The 26,462-nt window shown below is 34.5% G+C and overlaps 1 protein-coding gene across 1 annotated transcript in view; it reads right to left on the minus strand.

Annotated features, from left to right (window-relative positions):
- The window catches only part of ADAMTS6 (ADAM metallopeptidase with thrombospondin type 1 motif 6), a 326,707-nt gene that overhangs the window by 47,895 nt on the left and 252,350 nt on the right, over nt 1–26,462 (minus strand). Inside the window, exons 16-20 of the mRNA XM_025388157.1 lie at nt 24,539–24,672; nt 23,380–23,503; nt 22,776–22,856; nt 13,689–13,852; nt 13,154–13,292 (exon numbers count right to left, since the gene is read on the minus strand). Coding sequence (XP_025243942.1) covers nt 13,154–13,292; nt 13,689–13,852; nt 22,776–22,856; nt 23,380–23,503; nt 24,539–24,672 — 642 coding nt within the window. The remainder of the gene's footprint in view (nt 1–13,153; nt 13,293–13,688; nt 13,853–22,775; nt 22,857–23,379; nt 23,504–24,538; nt 24,673–26,462) is intronic.

Genomic DNA, 26,462 nt, shown 5'->3' on the forward strand with positions numbered 1-26,462 from the left:
GAACTGATGGGCTAACCAACATCTAAACAATTTAACTTAGTGGCATAGCACATCATATCTACCCAAGAAACAGTTTTCTGAAGAGAAGGAGGGAACATTAAAAAGTCAGAGTTTGTACTAAAAATGTGTCTGCTGGCTAAGGCAACAATTTGCTTAACCACAGCATCCATAGTAGCTAGCAACCAAGACAACACTATATAACTACAGTATACAGAGCATATGGCCAGCAATATTAATTTAATTTAAATCTTTACTGCAGATAGCATCCAAAGAGTGACAAGTGCCAGGAAAAAAAATCTCTCTCTGCTCTGCCTTTCACTGCTGGAATCTGGCTGTTGTGCTGTGTGATTGTTGGCCAGACACAAGCATTTGCAGGGCAGAGCAAAGCCCATCTGCCTTGGATCTGACAGCTGGAACCCAGGGTACCAATCAACTCCACCCATATGGTTCCTTCTTCCGAAAAGCCTCCTGCTAGTTTTTATCTTTCAAAGGCTTCCCTTCTCTTTTCAGTGCCTTACCTTCTGTCCTTTTCAGTGTCTTTCCTTCTGTCCTAAGCAAAACTGGATGTCCTCAGGAAACAGGATGATCAAAAGCAAAATGTAGCTCTAAAATATTGTATTTTTCTAGAACAACTGTGTTTAGTAATGGTAAGGTAGGTAGGGTGGAACATACGTATACTGAGCTTATCCCTGGAGAGAATTCCTATTACTCCTTAGCTATTAAGAGTAATCTTTTCCATATAAAGTATCTAACTTTTTAACTAATTTAGTTTCTACTATGTCTAATGTATACTTTTTTAGTACTATAAGGGAGAAAGTTACTGAGTAAAACAGTCTTGACCTCAATGGGATTACATTAAAATGGGGATGGGGTGGAATAGGGCAAGTACCATTATAATTATATTACATGATGAAAGATATCTAATAAAATAGTGCATTTTCAGGTCTAATATTTTTAGTTTATAGATTCCCTATTTTGTCTTATTACTATCTGATTTCTCTTTTCCTGATCCTCACTGATCTGAAGGACTCTTTTCATAGCCAAATTACTATATCATTACTTTTCACTTTATCTTGTTCCTTTGTTTTTCCTCATCCCAAATTCTGCCATGTTTGGTTACCTCTTTTTGACTTCTAAGTGGTTTAGATAAATGACCTAAGGCAAGTTTTCATTCTTCTTTGTAAAATGAGATAATCAAATACATAGAGATAATTTAGAATGTTTCTTCCAGATCCAAAATTCTGTAAAAGTTGCCTTCTCTTTTCTCCCTCCACATTTCAATTGTTCAATATTTTTTTCCACCAATTCTCTCTCTTATGTGTCTGCTTTTCTTCTGTATTCTACGGAGTAAGTCTAGAACACAGGCATGTTTCTTTTCATTTGGTTTTGTAGTCTTGTTTCAGTGCCTAAGTTTGTACCAGTGTAAGGTACATGTCAAAGGGGTTACACATGTCAAGAGGCAGAATAGTAACTAGAAATAGGAAATTGTGAAAGGTCAGTTTCCTAATATGAAGAATTAAATCATGCTGGTATACCCAGCATGGGTGTCCATGCTCACGCCTGTAATCTCAGCAACTCGGGAGGCTGAAGCAGGAGGATCACTTGAGGCAGGAGCTCTAGGCTGCAGTGACCTATTACTGTGCAACTGCACTCCAGCCTGGGCAACATAGCAAGACCCTGTCTCTAGGAAAAAAAAAGGATTAGTTATATTATACTAGAAAGTAATCTCCATGACCTTAAGTAAGAGCTTGTTATTGGTATTTTATTTAAATTTTAGAGGAATATTGTTGAGAGTACAAAGGCCTTGAGCTTCTTCCACACAGTGTGATGTATTTATCATCAATAGACAGGCTTTTCTTTTAAACATATATAAAATCCCTTTCTTGGAACCAAATCTTGAAATATTTCAAATTTGAGTTAAAATAAGGATATAATCATATACTAACTGTATAGCTTTTAAACTAAAATCATCATTTTCTTCAAGTAAAAATGGAAATCATAATATCGTAAGTTCCCACAAAATCAGGATGATCATGCTTACCATAATAAAATGCTTTATTTTTAAAAGGCTTTATTTTTTCCAAAAGTATTTTATGCATTCAACCTTGTAAAGATGAATAATGTTATGACTGTTAAAAATACTATTTTGGAAAGAATTTTTGCGAAGTGAAACATGACCTGTGATATATACATCATTAATACAACAGGAATGCACTCTAACTTTGGTTTCACACTCACCCAAGTTTTTTAGTGAGTGAATATGTATCCAAACCCTGCTCATGTTAGGGAAGAATATAATTACTAAAGCAATAGAAATGATGAAAGAGGACTGATGAAATGATGAAACAGCACTTGGAGAATATTTTGGCTTAGAGATTTCTTGCCTTCAGTTACAAATCTTCACATTAGAGAAAATGCAACCAACAACATGCAGAGGTAAACAGTAAAACATGTCAAGACTATCAAAATAATCCTTCATATGTAAGACTTTAAGCTTAAGTTATATTGAAAATATACAGGAGAATTCAAAGAACTTTTGTAAAAGTAGTTATATAGGGGAAATCATATGCTTAAGGAAAAAAGATAAATGAAAATTATTATAGATAAATAAATGAATACACATATTAGCTTCCAGAAGTGTGAACCAACCACAAACATGAGTTTGTAGAGAAGAGTTACTCTGCAATCTCAAGAGCCAAGTTATGCCGGGCGCGGTGGCTCAAGCCTGTAATCCTAGCACTTTGGGAGGCCGAGACGGGCGGATCACGAGGTCAGGAGATCGAGACCATCCTGGCTAACACGGTGAAACCCCGTCTCTACTAAAAAGTACAAAAAACTAGCCGGGCGAGGTGGCGAGCGCCTGTAGTCCCAGCTACTCGGGAGGCTGAGCCAGGAGAATGGCGTAAACCCGGGAGGCGGAGCTTGCAGTGAGCAGAGATCCGGCCACTGCACTCCAGCCTGGGTGACAGAGCGAGACTCCGTCTCAAAAAAAAAAAAAAAAAAAAAAAAAAAAAAAAAAAAAAAAAAAAAAAAGAGCCAAGTTATACTAGAACTAACTCAACAAGGTTAATGATGACAGAGTCTAGGATCTTGGGGGCTGTGATGTTCAAGGTGCCCTGTTATGATGTCAGGTATAGTTAATCCCAGATTAAAGGACACTCTTCCTTCACAACATTGAAAGTGAACTGAGAGGAGGGAATTGTGGGAGAGATTGAATAGGGGGATGTCATAGTTAATGCAGTGACAGACCATTGTCTAGTCCGATAAATATATTATTTTTCAAAGACCAAAGTGAAAACTAGGGAATAATGATGAACAAAGCTGAATGCAAACCTTTATTATTTCTAAACTCAAGTCATTTTTTTATAGGGGATTTGTATTATTTTAAAAATCTCAGTGATAGGTTTTATATCTCAGTTTGATATATACAGGACTCAAATGTAAAAAGACCTTCATGATTTCAAAAAATAATAGTACATTGTACAACCCCACACAGAAACTATCTTTCACAGGGAATTTTTCTTTAAAACTAACTGTACAACTATGTTTCTTCAGAGGGAAATGAATGGCATTGAATAAAGTGCTTTTAACTATTCAAACTAAAGTTTCCCTCTGTAATCTTTTATTTAACTCTGAAAATAACTTCTGGATTGGTAACTTCTAAGTCAAAGATAAGCACATTTGTTATAGGATTCAACCTTTTTATGTCTTTCACACTTAATTTCAACCAAGTCTATTTTGAATCTTGAAAAAAAACAACTGGACTTTGTTTTCCTATGCTCCATTTGGGGCTCCTCTGCTTTGAGTTTCTGTGAAAGGTACAGTGAATGTGTCCTTTATAAGCTGCAATACAAGTGTTAGTCATTATTTTTGTTATTATGTCTGTAAAACGTAAGTCTCAAAACCCTTGTTTGTTTGAAGCACATTCTGTTAGTTCAATAATAATGTGAATTAACCTCTTAGTGATATTAAATGTGTTAGACATCTTAGAATTGACAAAAAATTAAAAGGACATCTGTGAAAATGTAAAGCATTTGTCTCTGTTTTATCTGGTACTTTGAGAGCTGTTCTCTTTTAGTCAGCTATTAGTACTGTCCTAAAGACTGTACTACATATTTTCTAATAATTATTTTTAAAAATAATTTAAAAACTGTCATTTTAGAATGGACTTACTATACTTTTAAGTCTACATTATGCTTGTGTTGTATCATTCCTGAAAACAATAAAATATATAATAGGAACAAACGTTTCCAAGAAACAATGTAGAAATATCCAACTTTTTAAAGGGGCCAAGGCACGATAGATTTGTTAAAAGTAATCTCAAAATTGTGTTATTAATAAATGCAATAGTATAGGTTATCACATAAAATTGTTAGCTGTCAGGAAAGAAGTTGCTAACAATTTCTCCTTTAAATATATAGTTCCTTCTTTCCTTCCTTTCCTTTTTTCCTTTGCTTTAATCACCCACCATTCTTACCCCAAACTAACAGAGATGGAGAAAGGAAACATATTCAGGAGGACACATCAGAAGGAATATAGATATGAGAGAGAAATTTACATATTATGCAAAACCTCTAGTCTCTTAGCTAGAAGTACAGAAGAGTCTCCAGTTTCAAATTCCAAACATCACCAGGGCCCTGAATAATGAGCAGCTTATATGCATTTATTTTCTCTTCTGAAATGAAATTCAACATCTAATGAAAGGAAGTTAGGTGACATTTTTAATCCAAATTTAATGATACTCATTTTACCCTAAATTAGGGGTTCTCAAACTTTTTCAGTTCACAGTATCCTTAGTATCTCCAATTTTTAAAATAACATCCCCAAGACAGAAAAAAAATGACTAAGAGTCTTACTTAGTAGTTAGTTCCAAATAACTTATTTATAATGATTTGTATGCTGTAAGATCAATATAGCTATGTTTCCCCGAAAATGTACAATGTTCTGCAGTGCCCTTGGGCACCTTCGTACACTTTGAAAAACACGGTCCCACATCAGGAAAATTCAAAATAGTAGTTGGAAATCATATAAATCATCTTAAAAATCTCAGAGTCGAAACCAGCCACAACATGTATAAGAATCCAGATGACTTGGGGAGGCTGAGGCGGGTGGATTGCCTGAGGTCAGGAGTTTGAGACCAGTCTGGCCAACATGTGAAACCCCGTCTCTACTAAAAATACAAAAAAATCAGCCAGGCGTGGTGGCATGTGCCTGTAATTCCAGCTACTCGGGAGGCTGAGGCAGGGGAATTGCTTGAACCAGGAAGGTGGAGGTTGCAGTGAGCCATGATCGTGCCACTGCACTCCAGCCTGGACAACAGAGCCAGACTTCGTCTCAAAAAAAAAACAAAAACAAAAACAAAAACAAAACAAAAAAAAAACAGAATCAGGCACAGATTCAAAAAGTAAAATAAAAAGAATTTGTCCTAGCTCAAAAAAAGAAAGACGTAAATATCTTCTATGTTTATATGCTGTTCTCTCTCTCTCTGTCTCTCTCACACACACACACGCACATACAAATATACACACACACAGACTCATAAATTAGGCTCAAAATGACATTCAGGGAAGAAAAAGTATAATAAAAGATGCATCAAACACACAAATAAAATTAGACTATGTAAATGTAAAAGAAAAAGTAATAATAGCATTTTAAATAGTCAATGATGACTGATCAGAAACATTCCTGTATAACCATATAGTATACTTAAAATAAAATCTGTGCTGTTTGATCTTCAAACAAAATAAAAAATATCTCTAACAGTAAACCTGTCTCCTTCCTAACTCCTCATTAATCTAAGCATAGCTTTATCTCTTCCCCCAAAGAGCTGCAAAGCAATGTTTAGCAGAGAGATGCTTTTGTGTATTAGCAGAAACTTGACCAAATTAAGTTCTTTGGTATGCAATTTTCATACTTCTATACAAAGAAGAAGAAAGAAAAATCTAGAAAAATATTTGGAGAAAGTAATCAGGAGTGTCAATAGAGCCAATGCAGGACAAAGACTGTATATTTAGAGCATAAATATAAAATTGTAATAAATATAAAATATCATATGTATTTCTGATATTTATTTGTACTGAAAATAAAGTATTCTTAAGGTTTATTTTCTAACAGAACAGGTACAAAGTTAAATACGACACTACAGCATCAATTATCGGTTAATGGGCTTTGGAAGGTTTCACTTTAAAGCCTAAGCATTGTATAATATTAAGTAAGAAGTGGGGATGGGAGTGAAATGAGAATGGTATGAACAGAGGGAAATGAGAACACACCCAGAAAAGTAGGGTAGAAAATTATCATGAATATTGCTGCATTCTGCAAAGATTCATTCCCTTAAAGAAAGTAATTTCCTAAAAAATAGAAGGCCTTCTCTGATTAGAACCGTAATTTAAAAGAAAACAAATTGTATCAGTGTTCATAATAACTGAGTTCAAACAGGGGCCATATGCCTCTTCTATTCTGACTTGTGCATCTAAATTAAAGTTGGTTGAATACCCAACCATCTACTCATTTTAGCTCTGTTAAGTATCAGATAAACTTAAAATTAGAATAAATTTCTGTTTATTCTAATAAACAGAAATCTGTTTAGCACAATTTCAGTCAGTTTTAAAAGCATTTATTACATTAATTGGATGTTTATATGATCCATCAAGTGAAGGAAGACTGTAAATATATAGGCATGCCCAAGGCCAATGGCCATATTAAACAAAATTATGAAATTAAGTAGCACGCTATCCCTTCTTTCATTCCCTTCTCTGATGCTCCTCTCTACTTTCCCATCCCAGAAACCCATTCCTAAGTCTCATAACCCTAGAATTCAACTAGTAGCCACTTAAAAACAGAGATATGTGTTAGTAATGCTCCCAGAGGTATTTGCATCTGAATGTTAATTTTTTGAAGACTAAAACTTTTAATCAGCTTCAAAAGCAGTAAAACTTTTAATCAGTTTCAAAAGCAGTACTTCTCAACCTTGGCTGTACATTAGAATTACCTATGGAACTTTTCAAAATGTGATGCCCAGGCCATACCCCCAGCCAATTAAAGAAGACTCTCTGGGGGTGGGGACAAAGTATCATCATTCTTTAAAGTTCTCCTTGGGTATTCCACTGTGCAGCCAAAGTTAAGAATCATTGCTCTAGGGAAAGCATTTGAAAAAATGAAATTTCAAGCTAGTGAAGGAGATCTTTATGGGTGGGGATATATCACGTTTCCCTACTGAGGTGGCCAACTGGTGAAAAAGCTCTCTTTATTACAAGAGAATACTGCATTACTAAATTAAAAAGGTCACTAGAGACTAAATTGCTAGGTCTTGATTTCAGCAAATTACTTGAATTCTATCTATAAATTATGACTAATAATTTCAATGCCTATCTTATGTAGCTACTGAGGATGATCAAATGAAATACAGTACCAGAAAATGTTTTAAACTTTACAATTTTATTATTACATAGCTGAGCAGTAGAACCACCTGTCACCAAAAAAGATTAGTGATACTGTGGTTACAACTATAATATGGATTATTACCTAAAAGACTTGTCAGTCTGTTTAGTGGGCATTTACTTTAGGAAATCTAAGTGTCTACCCTGAAGCCTCAAAGTATAGTTCCTGAGCCAGTGGCACCAGCAACACCTGGAAACTTAGAAATGTAAATTCTTAAAGCTTCCCCTAGACTACTGAATCAGAAATTGTTGGTAGAACATAGCAATCTGTGTCCTAATAAGTCCTTCAGGTAACTCTGATGTGTGCTTAAATTTGAGAACCACACATCTAGCCAAACATCAGTAAAAAGAGAATACGTATGAATAAAATCAAAGGATGAATATACAATATTTGTTATTTGAAACTTTAGAAGTCACAGTGCATAAGTATACTGGCATAATTACTACTTTTAAAAATCTGCTACAGCTTTGTATTTCAAAACAATACAACTTTCCTTACACAGCCAAGATTTATTAATTAGCACCTGATTATAATCACTAATCCAATGGTAGCATATAAATTTGGGAGTCAGTAAATTACAAAGTACAAAATAAGTTTGGGTAAGGAATACAGAAACAAATTCTAGTAGCAATGGTTCTGGAAATAGTCATGATTTTGGGCTTGGATTTCTCTCTGAGGAAGAGTTGCAGCTGTATCTCAAAAATCACACGTATCCTGAAGACAACACCCCATAGCATCTCAATGTTCCTTTTGAGGCAAAGGAAGTGTTTCATCACTGACTCAGAGAAAAGACCATTACTTGGACTGAATCACCAATGTTTCCTGTAGCATTAGATTTGTCACTAGATCTGCTAAGCAACAGAAAAAGTTTCAAGCTTCTTATCTTAAAAGATCTCGTAAGATCAAGCTATCATTATTGCTCCCAAACTCAATTAAAGCCCAAAGGTCTGGATATTAATAAAACACATGCAGGACAATAACAAGTGAGAACACTGAAAGATCTTGTGAGACTGCCACCAAAAGTTCCTTGAGATATTTCTTGTTTTCTCTTTGCCACTTAAAAGAATTTTGACAGCCTCAAGACACCCAGCACCTCCTTGGAGAGATGAACATGGAGTATCCCAGTTAAGAACTGACTTTATCCCTTTTCCCCATCTAGCACTGCTGCGCCTGCAGGTCTCTGTTAAACGGTGGACAATAAATAAATAAAACACACACACACCCAAATACAGGTTGATAGTTCATGTAACAAACAGAGATACCATTTGTCAGATTGCTTATCCCCATATAGAAGGGGATGTGATAGTTTGCACAGCATATGCACATGAACTGCCAAAATATGGTGTGAAGATTGGCCTGACAAATGATGCTGCAGCATATTATATTGGCCTGCTGCGGGCCCAGGCTTTTCAATAGGTTTGGCATGGATAAGATCTATGAAGGCCAAGCTGAGGTGATTGAAGATGAATGTATAATGTGGAAATCACTGATGTTCAAAAGGGTGCCTTTATCTGCTATTTGGATGCAGGCCTTGCCAGAACTACCACTGGCAATAAAGTTTTTGGTACCCTGAAGGGAGATGTGGACGGAGGCTTCTCTATCCCTCACAGTACCAAACAATTCCCTGGTTATGATTCTGGAAGCAAATAATTTAATGTAGAAATACACCAGAAGCACATCATGGGCCAGAATATTTCAGATTACATGTGCTACTTAATGGAGGAAGATGAAGATGCTTACAAGAAACAGTTCTCTCAATACATAAAGAACAGCATAACTCCAGAATGATGGGGAAGATGTGTAAGAAAGCTCATGCTGCCATAGGAGAGAATCCAGTCTATGAGAAGAAGCCCAAGAAAGAAGTTAAAAGGATGAGGTGGAACCATCCCAAAATGTCCCTTATATAGACAATAGACTTATTGACAGCAACAAACAAACAAACAAAAAATAAAAAACAACAAAAAAACTGACTTTAGAATTAATCCTTAGTTTCTGAGTGAAAGCTAGGTAGAAATGACTTCTTCTGGAAAGGTTTCTTAACTATAAAATTAAATTTCATTAAGGAGAAGATGACTCTGGCTTTTTCTTGGGTCAAAGTTCCTAAACCCTAAAGGGACTTCACTTCCCTCAATCATAAGCTTCCTATATTTAAAGAACCTGGGGTTAAAAGTGAGGGTATGTGTAAGAAGAGCAACTTCAATAATTGATTCCTGCACTCTATATCCTAGGAAATATTTTCCACCTATTCAAAGTAAGCAAGATGGCTAGGTGTGGTGACTCACGCCTGTAATCCTAGCACTTTGGGAGGCTGACGCAGGTGGATCACTTGAGGTCAGGAGTTCAAGACCACCTGGCCAACATGGTGAAACTCCGTCTCTACCAAAAATACAAAAATTAGCCAGGCATGGTGGTGTGCACCTGTAGTCCGAGCTACTTGGGAGGCTGAGGTGGGATAGTCGCTTAAACCCGGGAGGTAGAGGTTGCAGTGAGCCAAGATCGCACCACTGTGCTCCAGCCTGGGTGACAGAGTGAGATTGTCTCAAAAAACAAAAAAACTCAAAACAAAACAAAAAACAAAGTAAAAAAGAGAGGAGCTTGGTTTTACTTACCTATGCTAATTAAAATTATACTGTTTTCTCCTTGGCAAAGCTTTGCCCCACTCTATAAGAAAAGTAGCAACTCTAAACTTTCATCTCCCACATTAGAAAGGACAAGCACAAATATATAATTGCCAAAATTAATTCCTTTTACTCATTCACTCATCTAGCACTTTGGGAGGCCACCGTTGGCCTCAGTAAGGTGCTCAATAAAGTGCATTTATTGGGTACCTACTATGTTTTGGATATTGTTCTAGGGGCAAAATGAGTCTACAAAGATGCACAGACTTCAGTGATGAGGACATGGATTCCATGTGTCTAGAACACTGGATTTGGTTTCTCTGTCAGCCAAGACCAGTGGTACACAAATTTGAGCGAGCATCCAAATCACCTGCAGGGCTTGTTAAAACACAGATTAATGGGCTCCACTTGAAGAGTTTCTGTTCAGTAGGTCTGAAATGGGGCACTCAAATTAGCATTTCTAACAAGTTTCTAAATGATATTGATGCTGCTGGGGATGGGGGGCAGACTTTAAGAACCACTTACCAAAACAAATGGCAGCTCTTCACACCATGCCCTTCATCTGAAGAAGGCAAGAGCCTCAAGAATGCTCATAATCACCCACAACCAAGCCTAATGTGAGTTCCCAGAACCACCTCCAGTATCTAAGACCAGTAGTTCCAGATCACGGAAAGAAGGATAAATAACAAGGAAGAGAAAGCGCTCCCTTCCAGAGGCTTTTCTCTCTCCCTGTCTTTTTTTTTTTTTTAACCCCCTACCACAAGAAATCACTTCTATTTCTCAATACAAGTGTTATCGGAAAAAATGACACTCATCTAGACTTTTTACTTTCCTACTTCAACAAAATTATATTTTTTTCTTCCAAATTCAGTTCTCATGGCCTTTTTCCTCTTCTCCTTCTTTGTTTTTTTGTTGGACTATCTCCTTTCTGAACAAATAAAATCATAGGATTGAAGGAACATTGAGAATTCATTTAATCCCTTCTTGGTCTCAGACAAGACTGTGTCTAAACCATCCCCAAATATAGCAATTTCAGTACAAAGATGAACCGGCTCTAAGAATTTCCATTCAACCTTCTGTCGCATACTAATACGCATCCCCTTAGCTTTCTTTTCTACAAGCTAATCCACCTCAACTTTAGACTATCCTTATTAGATTTCCTAAACTTTAAATTATTTTAATTCTTCTTTAATAAGTTCATTCCACCTTGCCTCAGGGCCTGAATTATGTACGTACTGTTCTAGAAGACTTTTTGTTGGAATATGCAAAGGGAAAAGTTAATTTATAGAATAAAAAGAATTGAACTGGATAAAAGAAAGATACACGTATAAATGCCACTAAAAAATAATGCAATGGCATATACTTGATCAATTAGTTGCACATATTTATTTATTTAAAAGTGGTAATGCCCTATGACTTTAAAAACTTTACATTACAAATCACCAGCCATTTTACACATAAAATGGATGGGAACTAGAGATCTTTTAAAATATGTCACAAATTATACATAACCATGTTTCATGATACTTTATACAGTAGAGAACATCAATATATTATTCATCTTTTTTGTTTTTTTCATGTTGTATAGACTTTATATTGAAATTGGAGTTGTAGTTAATCATTGCTTTAATTCTGTATGAGATTAAAAATACTGAATTAGGCTGGGAGTGATGGCCCATGCCTGTAATCCCAGCATTTTGGGACACTGAGGCAGGAGGAATGCTTGAGGCCAGAAGTTCAAGAGAAGCCTAGGCAACACAGTGAGATCCTATCTTTACAAAAATTTTAAAAATTAGCCAGGTCGTGGTGGCGTGCTCCGGTGGTCCTAGCTACTCAGAAGGCTGAGGTGGGAGGATCACTTGAGCCCCGGAGGTTGAGGTTGCAGTGAACCATGATTGTGCCACTGCACTCCAGCTTGGGCAACAGAGCAAAAATCTATCTCAAAAAAAAATAGTAATAAGTAATAAAATAAAAATACTGACTAGATTGTATGATAATTATTTCTCTAAAAATAACCTCTCCAATTTAAGACTTGAAAATCAGAAGACGCAAATATAAGACAGGATGAAGTCTACATAAAAAGCATATATTTCTGCATAGTTTAAAAAAGGAGTATAGGTAATATATTGGGTGATTTACTTTATTTTAATTTTGCCCATTCTAAATATCACTATTTAAAATTTAATATTTGCTTCTGGAATGGTGAGGTGATCTAGTCCAGCCTAGGCCTGAAGGACAGGTTTGTTTCCTTGCCTATCAGGATCAAGGTGTACGGTGGAGGCGATGCATTTAGTCTCCAGAGAGAAGGAAGATGCTGCTTGCACAGCACTTCTACTCACCAGTCCATGCAGCAGCAAGGGTGTTGGCTTTGAAGGAAGCCAACTGTCCTGCTCTCCCAGCCAGAGGTAAAGAATTGCATTGGTGGCCACTAGAGGGAGGAGGATTAGGAATAGAGTAAATTGTAGGGAAAAGGCACCCATGAAAAACGCACATGGGACAACCAACACATCACCAACCACCGCCTAGCAGCTACCTCTGAGGGACTGTAATGGGGTCAGTATACACCATTAACCCAGAACCCAGATACCAGTAATTATTGTAGTATCCCAGTATACAGTCCCTTAACTTTGATGGCAGGAGAAGGGAATTTGAATAGGATTGTGGCAAACACACAGGCACGCAAACACACACAACAAGCACATAGCCGTACATTCTCATCTCCCATTACAAGAAGTTGCATCTGTGATGTCTGATTCTTGCTCATTTTCTTTTTTAAAATTTTTGATGTTCTTTACCAAGAATGTGTTCACGAAAGGCAAACAGCCCACCTTCAAGACAGTCTTGGGAGAAGCACCAGCAGAGACACTCATTGTGCCAAGATGTATTTTACCAACAAATCTGCACAAATTACATGAGGTTGAAAACAAATAGAATATAATATAATTAAAGCAAAGTTTCTTTTGCTAAATTACAGCTTGAAGCAAACCTGCAAGAAATGTTTCCAATTAGCTTTTTTAACAAACACAAAGCATAGCTCCGAATGTGTTTTGTTCTCCATCTTGCCCTCTGGGTGGGCTGCCTAGTGGGCATCTTACCTCCAGCACAAGTAGCTGAGCATTCTGACCAAGGCTGATGATTCCATGTAAAGCCAACTTCATTATCTCCACTGCCAGTTCGAGTGATGGGAACATTGAACTTATACCTAATTCCCAAATTCTGTTCTTGAAGCAGAACCTGCCATTGAAAACAACTGGTGAAGACAATTAAAATACAATGAGCCTTCATTCAGATATTTATTATTCCTTTTGAAGAAGAAAATTTCAAAACAAGTCTTATAGGAAATTTAAGATAATATAAAACACATGCATTTATATCAAATTTTCGCTTCCCATTTTCATGGGTATTTTGGAGCCATTGCTTTCATCTGTCTTGTTTGGTTATAAAAATTCTATTCAAGCAAGAGCACGATGGCCTTAACTTTGTACAGTTCTAACACCCTTTGGTAAATCATTTTACCTTTATTTACCTTAATTTCATCACCTGTAAAACAGAGATAGTAAAACCTGCCCCTTCCTACCTCACAAGGAGGAATTACAAACAGAAGAAATACAATGGCAAAGACGCATTTACCATGATGATGAGATTTTCTGAGGTAGGACCTAGAGCTTCCAAGGATTCTGGTTCATCAGTTGGTCTCTTGTAGTGAAAAGCTGTTCCAGCAACATCAAATTTCCTAGGCCAGTCAATAGTCCAGGCACCATTAATATAGTAATCATCTCCTTCAGATTTTAAAGCTAGAAAACAAATCACAATTCACCTAAAAATGTGAAACTTCATTTACCAAAGTGTCACTGATTAATTACTGCAATAAAGTATACAATGAATGTCGATTTCCACTTAGAGATATGACTCTTGACCATATTCTTAAGTACAAATTAAAATGGTGATTTTTCATGTGAATGGTAAGAAGATATTACTTAAGTATTTATAATGTCATTAATAGAAAGCAATGAAAGGTTAACCTGGAGGAATAAACATGTGGAATTAGCAAGGAAAATTATGAGAAAAGGAATAACTAGAGATGAGAGTTAACATGAGGGTGGGGAGCAGGCTTTCCTTTCCAAATATTGAAATAGTAATTAAATGGATATGGGGTGGGGATGACCTGTTGCACCTGGACACAGACTGATCAACAGAACACAAATCAAACAGATTTAAGAAATATACCCAAGTACATTTGGAATTCTGTTTATGATAAAGAACGTATCTTAAATTAGTAAAGGAAAGATAACAAGAAATGGCGGTAAGGCAAAAGACTATTCTTTTGGCAAAAAAAAAATGCTGAATTTATATTTCATTCTTTATATAAGAATAAATGCCACAATTCAACTCCTAGGCACACATCCAGAAGAATTGAAAACAGGTACTCAAACAAATACTTGGACACATATATTCGTAGTAGCACTATTTCCAATAGCCCCAAATCAAAACAACCCAAATGTTCATCAATGGATGAATAAACAAACAAACAGTGGTATTATAATGTAACAGAATGTTATTCAGCCATAACAAGTAATGAAGTATTGATAACAAGCTGTAATGTGATGAACCTCAAAAACATTAAGTGGAAGAAACCAGACAGAAAAGATCACATATAGTATGCTTTCATTTATATAAAATATCCAGAGTAGGTAAAAAGCCACAGAGACAGAATGCAGATGGGTAGTTGCCAGGGGATGGGGAATGGGGAGAATGGGGAGGATGGGGAGTAATCTGCTTAATGGATATGGTTTTTTTTCTGAGGTGATGTAAATGTTTTGGAATGTTCTAAACGCCACTTAATTGTTCACTTCAAATGGTTAATTTTATGTATTGTTAATTTCACCTCAATAAAAACAAAGTTAAAAAAAGAGAGAAAGGATAAATGCCAGATGGGTAAATATTTAAATATAAAAATACTTAAATCTTAAAATGTCAGGAGAAAATATAGAACTTTTTTTTCTCATAATATTAGGGTATAAAAAGTTTTTCTAAGCATGACAAAAAACTCAGAAAAAAATGTTAATAGATAAACATGCATACTTTAAAAAAAATCTCTTACAAGAACCACACACACACACACACACAGTTTAAAAGTACATGTGGCTGAAAAAGTATTTTTAGTACTAACATACAAAAACTCCCATAAACAAACAAGAAATAAATAAATATGTCAGTTTAATATTTTGTTAGTATGCTAGCTGATTGCAAAAACTGTGATTCATCAGTCCAGATAAACAAGTAGGCCAAAAGGACTAAAGGGTCATGGTACAGAGTCTCTGACTCTCTAGACCTCCAGCTCTTGTCCTTCATACTACAGACCATTGTCATCTCCCAACCCCCATTTGCCTGGCAAAAATATTTGTAGTTTCTTAACTTCAGATATGTTTTCAAGATTCATTTAACTGCCAAAAAATAAATCTAATGAACCTTTTGAGACAGGAACAAGCAAATAGAAGAACTACCTGGCCTTGAACTTTTCCCGAACTTAAAAATTTTTATTTTCAACTCTCACTTGCAGTGGTTTTCTGTCTAGTTTAAAACATTTGGTTTTATAATGACATCTGAGACTGTCATATATGAAATAGTAAAAATAAAGATAAAAACAACTAAGCACCTTTGAATTCTCCTTCAGGTTGAGCTCTCACTTCCTTGTTTTTTTTTTTTGTTTTTTGTTTTTGTGTGTTTTTTTTTAAAAATACAACTACTAAATGAAGGAATTCTAACACCTCTTGGCTGTTAGGAATATATAACTAATGGTGCCATAATGTAGCTCAGAAAAATGCCAACCATTTAAGAGGCATTAAGTAAGAATGACTAAAGGAAGATGATGTGGCATTATGAAAAGAGAATTACCAGAGAGGGAAAAAGCTGAGGCTAGAAATCTTTTTCTTTTGAGTATTATTGATGCAGAAAATAATTCAGAATTATGGTGTAAAAATAAAGGAGTCTTCTTAAATAAAAGGAGAGGCTGATGATATTGGTGTTCTGTCTCAAGACACACTCTGGATGTACCCTTATTTTTAAAAGCTTTCAGAGAAAGGGAATGGTATTTTAACTAAAACAAAAACTCATTTAGGTCTCACTAAGGGTTTCTGGAGAGACTAAAACCATCTCAAAGGATTAAACATCAAATAAATAGAACTTCTACTCACTTTCATGTTGAAATAACTGGTATTAGACTTGCCCTCCCATTGTAAATAATCAGAAAACTCACAAAATATGTGAATCAGCTGTTCTCACGCATTGAACAGGACTGTGCAGAGACCATGATCTCCACAACTTTCTGCTTGGAGACACTTTCTTTAGGTGAAGAACCCAAGCAGAACATGGTGGTCTCACCAAGTGAAGAAGAGAGGTCAGAAACTGGGAAGGCTGACATAGCTGGAATATGCAGGACCAGAGAACAAGAGTGGAGGGAGAAAATCTGTGGCTGAATATTGATCTGCATATGCATAGGATAAAATTACATAAAGTCAGGCAAAAAAACTACTCTGGAGCAGGAAGCAGAACTACTGCATTTCAATCACCAGGCCATTCAATAGACACCCAAGAAGAATCATACTTTTGTAGGAGAGCTGAGCAAGGTCTAGAATAAAGAATATTCTGGATTTACCCAAACAAAGCTCAAAAGCAAACATCAAAAGGATCAAGCCTATCTACAAGTTACTTAACACCCTTTAAAGAAATAAATCAAAATCCAGGCTCTTAACAAAGAAACATTCACAATGTACAACATCCAATGAGAAATTACTACCAATGTGGAAAAGGAGGAGAATGTGATTCAAACAGGAAGAAGGCAAAGCCAAAGAAACAGACCCAGAAATAACAAAAAATATGGAATTAGCAGAAAATAATTTTCAAGTAGCTATTATATTCAAGAACTTTAAATGAAAACATAAATATAATGAGAAGAAACATGATGACATTACATGTATATACACACATATTTGTAACAGATGGCAACTGAGATCTATACAAAGAAAGGAATAATGGTAAATATGTGGGTAAATGCAAAATAATTTTGCTTGTTTAAAAATTGTTTTTAAAGATAATTGGCTCTTTGAAACAAAAATAATAACCATATATTGTGGGATTTATAACATATAAAGAAGTAAAAAGTATTAAAAAAAAAACAGCACAGAGAATGGAATGGGACAATGGAAGTAAATTGTTGCAAGGGCCTTACACTATATGGTGCAATATTATTTGGAAATGTGCACTTGAGAAGAATGCATATTCTGCTATTTTTGGGTTAGTATACCATTAACGTTCATTAAATTAAAGGACGCAACTATCCTTTGGTTGGATAGTTTTTTCATGTTTTTTATATTGTTACTTGCTGCTTTCTTGTTGAAGAATTACGGAAAGAATTATGTTGATATCTCCCATTAGAATTGTGGATTTGTTTACTGTTCTTATTAATGGCAGAAGCTGCGATTACTTTTGCACCAACCCAATAGTTTGTAAGATTTTTGCTTGATTTATTTTGAAACTATGTTTTAGGTGTGTAGACATTTATGATTGTTACATCTTCTTGATATATTGAGCATTTTATCATTTTAAAACGTTTCTCTATATTCCTGATAATATTCTATGACCTTACAAAATGGTGCAATATTATTTGGAAATGTATTATGATAAATTAAAAATGCATTTTGTAAATCCTAAAGCAACCACTAATTAAACAGAGCAAAGAACTATAGCTAATAAGCTATTTAGTAGAGATTAAATGGAATACAATAAAACCCATGGTTAATCTAAAAGAAGACATGAAGGGAGAATAAAAGGGAAAAAAACACCCAGGACAAACAGAAAAACAGCAAGATAGTAGGCTTAAACCCAACGATATTGATAATTACATTAAATATAAATGATCTAAACAAGAAGTCACCAAACTTACGACCCACCTCCTGTTTTTGTAGATAAAGTTCTATTGGAACACAGTCACACCCATTTATTTATTACCTATGTCTGCCTGCACAGGGCAATGGTAGAAGTGAATAGTTGTAACAGAGACTATAAGATTTACTGTCTGACCCTTAACAGAAATAGTTGCCGACCCCAACCCCCCACCAAACTAAAGACTATAATTTAAAAATGCAATGATTGTTAGACATAATAAAAAACAAAGATCAAACTACATGTGTCCTAAAAGAAACAGATTTTAAAGACAGACGTACCTACATATGAAAATTGAATAGACAGAAAAAGATTTACAATGCAAACACTGATCAGAAGATAACTGGGGCAGCTAGATTGGTATCAGATAAAACAGACTTTGGGACAAAGAATACTTTTAAGAGATGGGTATCTCACTATGTTGCCCAGGCTGATCTCAAACTCCTGAGCTCAATGATTCTCTTGCCTCTGCCTCCTGAGTGGTTGGAATTACAGGCATGTGCCACCATGCCAGACTGGTCATAGAATATTATCAGGAATATACAGAAACATTTGAAAATGATAAAATGCTCAATATATCAAGAAGATGTAACAATCAAAAATGTCTACACACCTAAAACATAGTTTCAAAATAAATGAAGCAAAAATCTTACAAACTATTGGGTTGGTGCAAAAGTAATCGCAGCTTCTGCCATTAATAAGAACAGTAAACAAATCCACAATTCAATGGGAGATATCAACATAATTCTTTCAGTAATTCTTCAACAAGAAGGCAGCAAGTAATGGTATACTAACCCAAAAATAGCAGAATATGCATTCTTCTCAAGTGCACATGTGCTAGACTGTAAAAAAACCTTAACAAAAAACTAAAATCATATAAGGTGTGTTTTCTGTCCATAATAGAATTAAACTAGAAATCAGTATCAGAAAAGTATTTGTGAGACACCAAAATATTTGGAAATTAAATAATACTTTCTAAGCCATGGGTCACAAGATAAATAAGGAAATATTTAAAACTTCATAAGGAAAATACAATGTATCAAATGTCGGATGAAATTTATAGTAAAAAAAATGCTTGTTTTATAGTAGAAAAAAGATTTTTAATCAGTAATTTAAGTTTGTATCTTGAGAAGCTAGAACAAATAAGAACAAATTAAACAAAGTGAATAGAAAAAAGAAACAAACAGAAGAGTGCGAATCAATGTAATGCAAAATAGACAAACAATAGAGAAAATCATTTAAACCATAAGCTTGTTCTTTAAAAAGATCAATACAATTAATAAAGCCCTTGTTAGGATTACCAAGGTAAAGAAAGAAGACACAAATTTTCAATATGGAAAATGAAAAGAAGAGCCATTGTTACAGATCCTACATATATTAAAAGGATAATAAGAAAATATGCATAATTTTATGCCAATAAATTTGAAAACTTTGCTATAAAAATTCCCACATTAAAAACTTCCCACAAAGACAACTCCATTCTAGATGGCTTCACAGTTGAATTCTATCAAGCATTAAAAAATAATAACAATTCTCTCCAGACTCTTCCAGAAAATAGAGGAGAAAGGAACACTTCTCAAGCCATTTCATGAAGCCAGGCTTAACCTAATACAAAAACCAGCAAAGAAATCACAAGAAAAAGACTCTAGAAAAATATCTCTCATGAACATAGGTCCAAATATTCTTAATAAAATATTAGCAAAATCAATTCCAGCAATATATAAGAGTAATAATAGATCATGAAAAAGTGGTTTATAGCCCAAGAATATTAGATGGATTTTACATTTGAAAATCAATCAATGCATTTACTGTATTAACAGAAAAAGGGAGGGTAAAACCCAACCTAATCATGTCAATAGATTCAGACATCTTCAATACCTATTCATGACTAAAACTCCTAGAAAACTAGAAATAAAAGGGAACATCCTCAAACTGACAAAGAGTCATTACATAAATCTTCTGGCTAATGTTATATTTAATGGTTAAAAACAACAAGGAATGATTTGCCTTTAAGATTGGTTGAAAACAAAAGGCTACCTAGTCTCCTTATTTATTCAACATTGTACTAAAGGTCATGAACACTACTATAAGGTAAGAAAAAACAAAGGGCATAAAGATAGGAAAGATAGAAGTAAAAGTGCCTTTGTTCGAGGATGACATGATAATATATAGAGAAAATCCAAATGAATTTACAAAACAACTGTTAGAAGTAATATGTGAGTGAACCAGGTTTCAGGACATGAGGGCAATATAAAAAGAAATCAACTATATTATTACATAACAACAAAAAACTGGAAGTTAAATTAAAATACAGTAGTATTTACAATAGCACCAAAAAGCATGATTAGATTTAACAGAACATGTGTGCAAGACCTATATACTAAAAATGAAACATTGGTGAAAAAATTTTAAAAAGACCTAAATAAATGTAGAGGTAAATCTTTTCATGTATTAGAAAACTCAATATTTTTAAGATGTCAATTCTCCACAATTTAATCTATAGATTCCATATACTCTCTTTTTGTATAAAAAGACTTGTCTCAATTGACAAGTTCATGCTAATATGTATATAGAAATACAAAGACCTAGAAAAGCAAAAATAATTTTGAGAAAGAGCACATTCAAGGACTAATGCTTCTGGATTTTGAGACCCACTGGGAAGTTTGATTACTCAATACAGTGTGGTGTTGGTTTAAGAACAGAAACCTAGATCAATGGGTGAGAAGAGAAATAGACTCATCCATGTATGCTTAATTGATCTCTCACAAATGTGTCAGGGTAATTCAATGGAAGAAGTGATAGTCTTTTCAACAAACAGTGTTACAGCAATTGAATATTCATATGAAAAAATGGAACATCAACCCTTACTTTATACCTTATATAAAAATTAACTTAAAATGACTACATGTGTTTGTTTTTCAATTTTATTTTTGAATTTCATGCATCTTACATTTCTTATCATAGTTTCAAGTCTTAAGTTCATTACTCTAAGTGTTAAATCAAAGGACAGGGTGTTACTCAAGTAAATAAATAATTGTTCTTCCCCAAATAGATTTGCCTGGTTGTCTCTCCCCCTCATAGGTATCAGTCGTAGTATGCACAATACACGTCTTTAATGACTGTATTTTGAATTTTATTTTACATTTAATGAATATATTTTATATTTTATAGACCATATATTTAAACATAAAAATAAAACTATAGCTTCTTAAATATTGAAAACTATCTTTTCAATCTTGGAGCAGGCAAAATTTCTAAGATAGGACATGAAAGCACAAACTATTAAAAAATTAATAAATTGAATTTCATCAAAATTAAAAGACACTTCAAAAAATGAAGAAGCAAGCAGAAACTAGGAGAAAATATCCATAAAATATATCTGACAAAGACTTCTATCCAGAATATATAAAGAACTCATAACTCAAAAAAAGGAAAAAATGTTTAAATGGGTAAAATATTTGTGTAGACACTTCACTAAAAAAAAATCCATATGGGTAAAATTAAAAAGACTGACAATACCAAGTACTGACAAGGATGTAGAGCAGCTGGAACTCTTCTATATTACTGAAGAAATATAAAATAATACATCCATTTTGGGAAACATTTTCATACTTTCTTTTTTCCAGCTTTATTGAGGTATAACTCACAAATAAAATATTGTAAGTTTAAGGTGTGCAATGTGATGATTTGATATACATAAACATTGTGAAATGAATACCACAATCAAGCTAATTTACATATCCATAACTTCCTACAGTTGCCTTTTTTGTATGTGGTGACAATAAGCTCTATTCTCTTAACAAATTTCAAGTATACAATACGTTTTATTAACTTTTAAGTATATTAAGTATATTAGATATGCAGAACTTATTCCTCTTATAACTGAAAGTTTGTACTCTTTGACCAACATCTTCCCATTCCACCTTCTCCCTGCCCCCTCGTAAATACCCTTACACTCTCTGTTTGACTTTTTTAGAATCCACATGTAAGTGAGATCATGCAGTATTTGCCTTTCTGTGTCTGGCTTATTTAGCTTAGCATGATGTCCTCCAGGTTCATCCATATTGTTGCAAATGAAAAGTTTCCTTGTTTTTTTAAGGCTGAATAATATTCTATTGCATATGGATAAACCAAGTTTTTGTATCGATTCATCTGTTGACAGATATTTATGTTGCTTCCGTATCTTAGCTATTGCGAATAATGCTGTAATGATCATGTGAGTGTGGATATCTCTTTGAGACAGTGGTTTATTTTATTTTACTTATTTTTTTGAGACGGAGTTTCGCTCAGTCACCCAGGCTGGAGTGCAGTGGTGCGATCTCGGCTCACTGCAAGCTGTGCCTCCCGGGTTCACGCCATTCTCCTACCTCAGCCCCCCGAGTAGCTGGGACTGCAGATGCCCGCCACCACGCCCAGCTAATTTTTTTGTATTTTTAGTAGAGATGGGGTTTCACCGTGTTAGCCAGGATGGTCTCGATCTCCTGACCTCGTGATCCGCCCACCTTGGCCTCCCAAAGTGCTGGGATTACAGGCATGAGCCACCACGCCTGGCCCGATTTTTTTTTTTTACATATAAAATAACCCAGTGAAGAATAAGCTATAAATTATAATTTTTCTCTTCAGCATTGTACATGTGGTCCTATAAAACTTGGAGCTTACTTCATTTTTAGCATGAAAGTGATCTACCTCAAAGCAGCATGCGTTTTCCTTCATGATATGGTGCTATTTTTCCTCATCAACTAAAATCTAGCAAACTAACATACCAGTCTAACATACCAATATAGTTCTTTGACATGGCAACTTCTCTGACTTCAATGTGAACAGAGCCTCTTGGTATCTGCACCACTTCCATGTAGCCTGGAACACAGAAGACAGCCAGTATTAAGCAGCCTTGGTCAGGAAATGAGAATTTGGTAACCATTCAATACTAATAGTTTCCTTATTATTCCATTCTTTCTTTGACTTTGCATTTTATGAGTTATGAAATATGGGCAAATTACCCTTTGGGTTCATGGACACATTTTAGAGAAACAGTATTTAACAGTCTTTTTCTCTAAAATCATCTCAAGATATTTTAAAAGCCTCAACACGTATAATAATGGTTCCTTTTCTTCCTCAGCACATGCCCCTCATATCAATGCTCTGTGAGAATGTACACCTTAAAGAAACATGGCTAAATGAAGTTAAGCAGGGAGAATATTTCCTTAAAATATCTTACATGAAGCCACGTTTGACACTAAAATGACTGAAAGCAATTTGGGGAAGAAAATATTGTCTCCCTAAATAAAGAAATCTGAAAAAAGGGGGTAGAGGAAACCAAGGGTTTTGGCTCCTCCCAGTACACCAGAGGTGTGAGGAAGAGTTGTCTCTACATACTCACCTCCCCTGGGCAGTGAATCATTGAAGAACCCTTCAATGGCATCACATGTGCTTCCGTCCCCTCCACAGACTCGACATCTATCTTCCCTAGCGTCAGATCCCAAAATATTATCACAACCTACGTGCTGAAAACACAGAGGAATATGCAGTGTGTCAAGAGAGAAATTATTGGAATCATCACCAATCAAATACATATAACTTATTTATTTGCTTGTTTTTCCAGTAAAGAAAATAAAAATAAGGTAATCCATGAATAAAAACCATACTTGGGTCTTTGTTATTTGAAAAACTTGGATACTGCCATAAAAATGACTTTTTCTTCAAGAAAATAAAGTACCCCTTGCCCACAGATACATAAACACACACAAATATCATACACAAACTGAATCATTATCAGATATATTTGTAGACAAGTAGCCAGAAGGATAGAAAGTTTTCCAAGAAATTATGAGACTAAGTAAAATGGTGCTTTTTATCTCATCTTTCTCAGTTTGAAGCACTTAATTTGTGCTTCTCTTTAAAGTAAAACAAAACTAGACAAGTAAAAAAATTTATGAAAATAGTGGTTTTTGTGGCTTTTCTTATTATGACACAATCATACACAGATCTAGGAAAATAGCATGGATTTGCTCCTACAATTCCCAACTAGTCTGACTAATTCCCTAAAGCAAATGCTTTAATAAGATAAAGACTAACTCCACAATGAAAACCATTGTAAATGCTTCAAAAGAGATAAAGTAGGAGGAGCATTACTGTTTCACACTTTGAGGAAAATTTATGCTATGAAATTTATCAAATAATGTTCCAAAAGAACATATGGTAGGCATATGAATAAGAGCTGAATCCTCATTCTCTCTCGTTTTCTATCATTTTGTTTGTAAACAGAAGAATAACGGAAATTAAAATCCAAAATATTTTCATATTTCTGGCAATTACTGTAAAAATAACTAGAATACCAGAATAAAGCACATTTGTATGGTGCTTGAATATGAATGGGTCATTTTACCTTTATATATTTTATTATTCTTAATGGGAATTGAATTTCTCTAAAATGTGGCCCTCTTTTTTTAACAAAATTAAACATAGTGTTAAATAGGAGTTAATGAGAAAAAGACAAAAGTCTCAAAAACCCCAACAGAAAGGAGTAAAATCTGAGCAACCTTGCATTCTCCATTGATGCAGATATCCAGTGAATCCGCATTGCACTGGGTCCCATCGATCACCGCAGGAGCACGTTCAGTGTAGAAATTATAACCTTCAGCCAAGCAGTTTAATGCACAAGGTTTTACCCCACCTGGACAAATACAGTAGAAGATAAATAAGTGGAGTGGTTGTCCTAATGATGAGTGATTCAGTATTATCCATAGCAAATTTATAATTCACGTAGACATAATTCCCTGCTTACATGCCTGATTGTGTAGGTTTCTTTCCTCCTTTTCTAAAATTTCACCTTTATTTTAATTGGTTGTGCAACTTAAAGGGGGACTTAATCAGCAGTTTTCAGGTTTAAAAGTTTCAGGTATTTCCATTATATATTTGTAATATAATCATATATTTATAATGTATTTTATATTTCTTGTTCCATTATATATTTATAATTTAGGTAAAAAAGGATCATAGTGAAGGTAATTGAATGTTTTTTTAAAAAAAAATGAAAGAAAAACAATTTTTTTTGAGATGGAGTCTCACTCTGTCGCCCAGCCTGGAGTGCAGTGGCGCCATCTCGGCTCACTGCAACCTCTGCCTCCTGAATTCAAGAGATTCTCCTGCCTCAGCTTCCTGAGTAGCTGGGATTACAGGCGCCTGCCACTATGCCCATCTAATTTTTGTATTTTTAGTAGAGACAGGGTTTCACCATGTTAGTCAGGCTGGCCTTGAACTCCTAACCTCAGGTGATCCACCTGCTTCAGCCTCCCAAAGTGCTGGAATTATACAGGTGTGAGCCACTGCACCGGCCAAGAAAAACAATTTTTTTAAAAAACCTAAGAAAATAAACTTTAAGGATGCTTGCAAAAAGAACCTTGCCTAACAAATAGAAGTTTCTGCTACATATGTTACTGAAGCTGATACAAAAACTCTGCTACATCAAGCAAGGATGTGGTAGTTATAAAATAAAATAAAACTAAATTTGTACCTGCCTTAAACATATCATAGTCTGTGAACCTGGATTTAGCAAGGATATAAATTTTTATGATTAGCAAATCAAAACTAAAATTAACTATAACTTTAAATTTGAATAATTCTCATCAAATTAATCAAAGATAAATATAAAATATAGTATTACATTTGAATAATTAAAACACTAATTTTCTTTGTGAATAAATACATATAGTAATTTGAACATTTTCATTTTGTCATTGAAATTTGTGTTAAGGCTGAAGTTAAAAATAGGCTTAACTAATAGAAATTTTTAAAAAACAGAGTATATATCATAACTACAGTATATTGGAAAAATAGCAATAAATGTGGAGTTACTGTATTAAAAGCAGCACATGATAAAGCTACTATTTATAAAAATGTAATTATTGACTAAATCATGACTTAAAATATTTTCTTTTGTACCTCTATTTCATCACTTTGACCATATCTAATTATGCTGCTAAAATTTCTCTTTGAAATAAAGACTACTTTTAATAAAGGAAATAAAGCAGAAAGATGAAATGACGTGCCTGCATCTCAGTGAAGTTTTTAGAAATCATGTTTCTGCAGGTTGACGGTAAGTAAAGAAAAAAAAAATAGACTGGGTGGTAGAGTCAATGATAAATTAGAGAGAGCATATTCCAATAAAGGAGATCACTGCTACAGTTGAATGTTGTTATGCAAGAAGATAGTCCAATATTGTCAGTCTGTTTTTTCAAGAAGAGATGAAAACAAGTTTTTTTTCCCATCTAAACTCTTCTTGTTTTTAAATGTAACAACTGATCCAAAGTTTTGTAAAAAAAATAAAAAATACTGTGGGAGGCTAAAATATGTATGCAGATAAAAACTGGTCGCTAAATTGCCAGCTTACAACCTCTGGCCTGAGTCTATATTTTCTTCCATTTTCAATGTTTCTAGGCTATAGAGCTTCTATCTAACTTATAA

The sequence above is a fragment of the Theropithecus gelada genome, chromosome 6 (assembly GCF_003255815.1).
Source record: "Theropithecus gelada isolate Dixy chromosome 6, Tgel_1.0, whole genome shotgun sequence".
Lineage (NCBI taxonomy): Eukaryota > Metazoa > Chordata > Mammalia > Primates > Cercopithecidae > Theropithecus > Theropithecus gelada.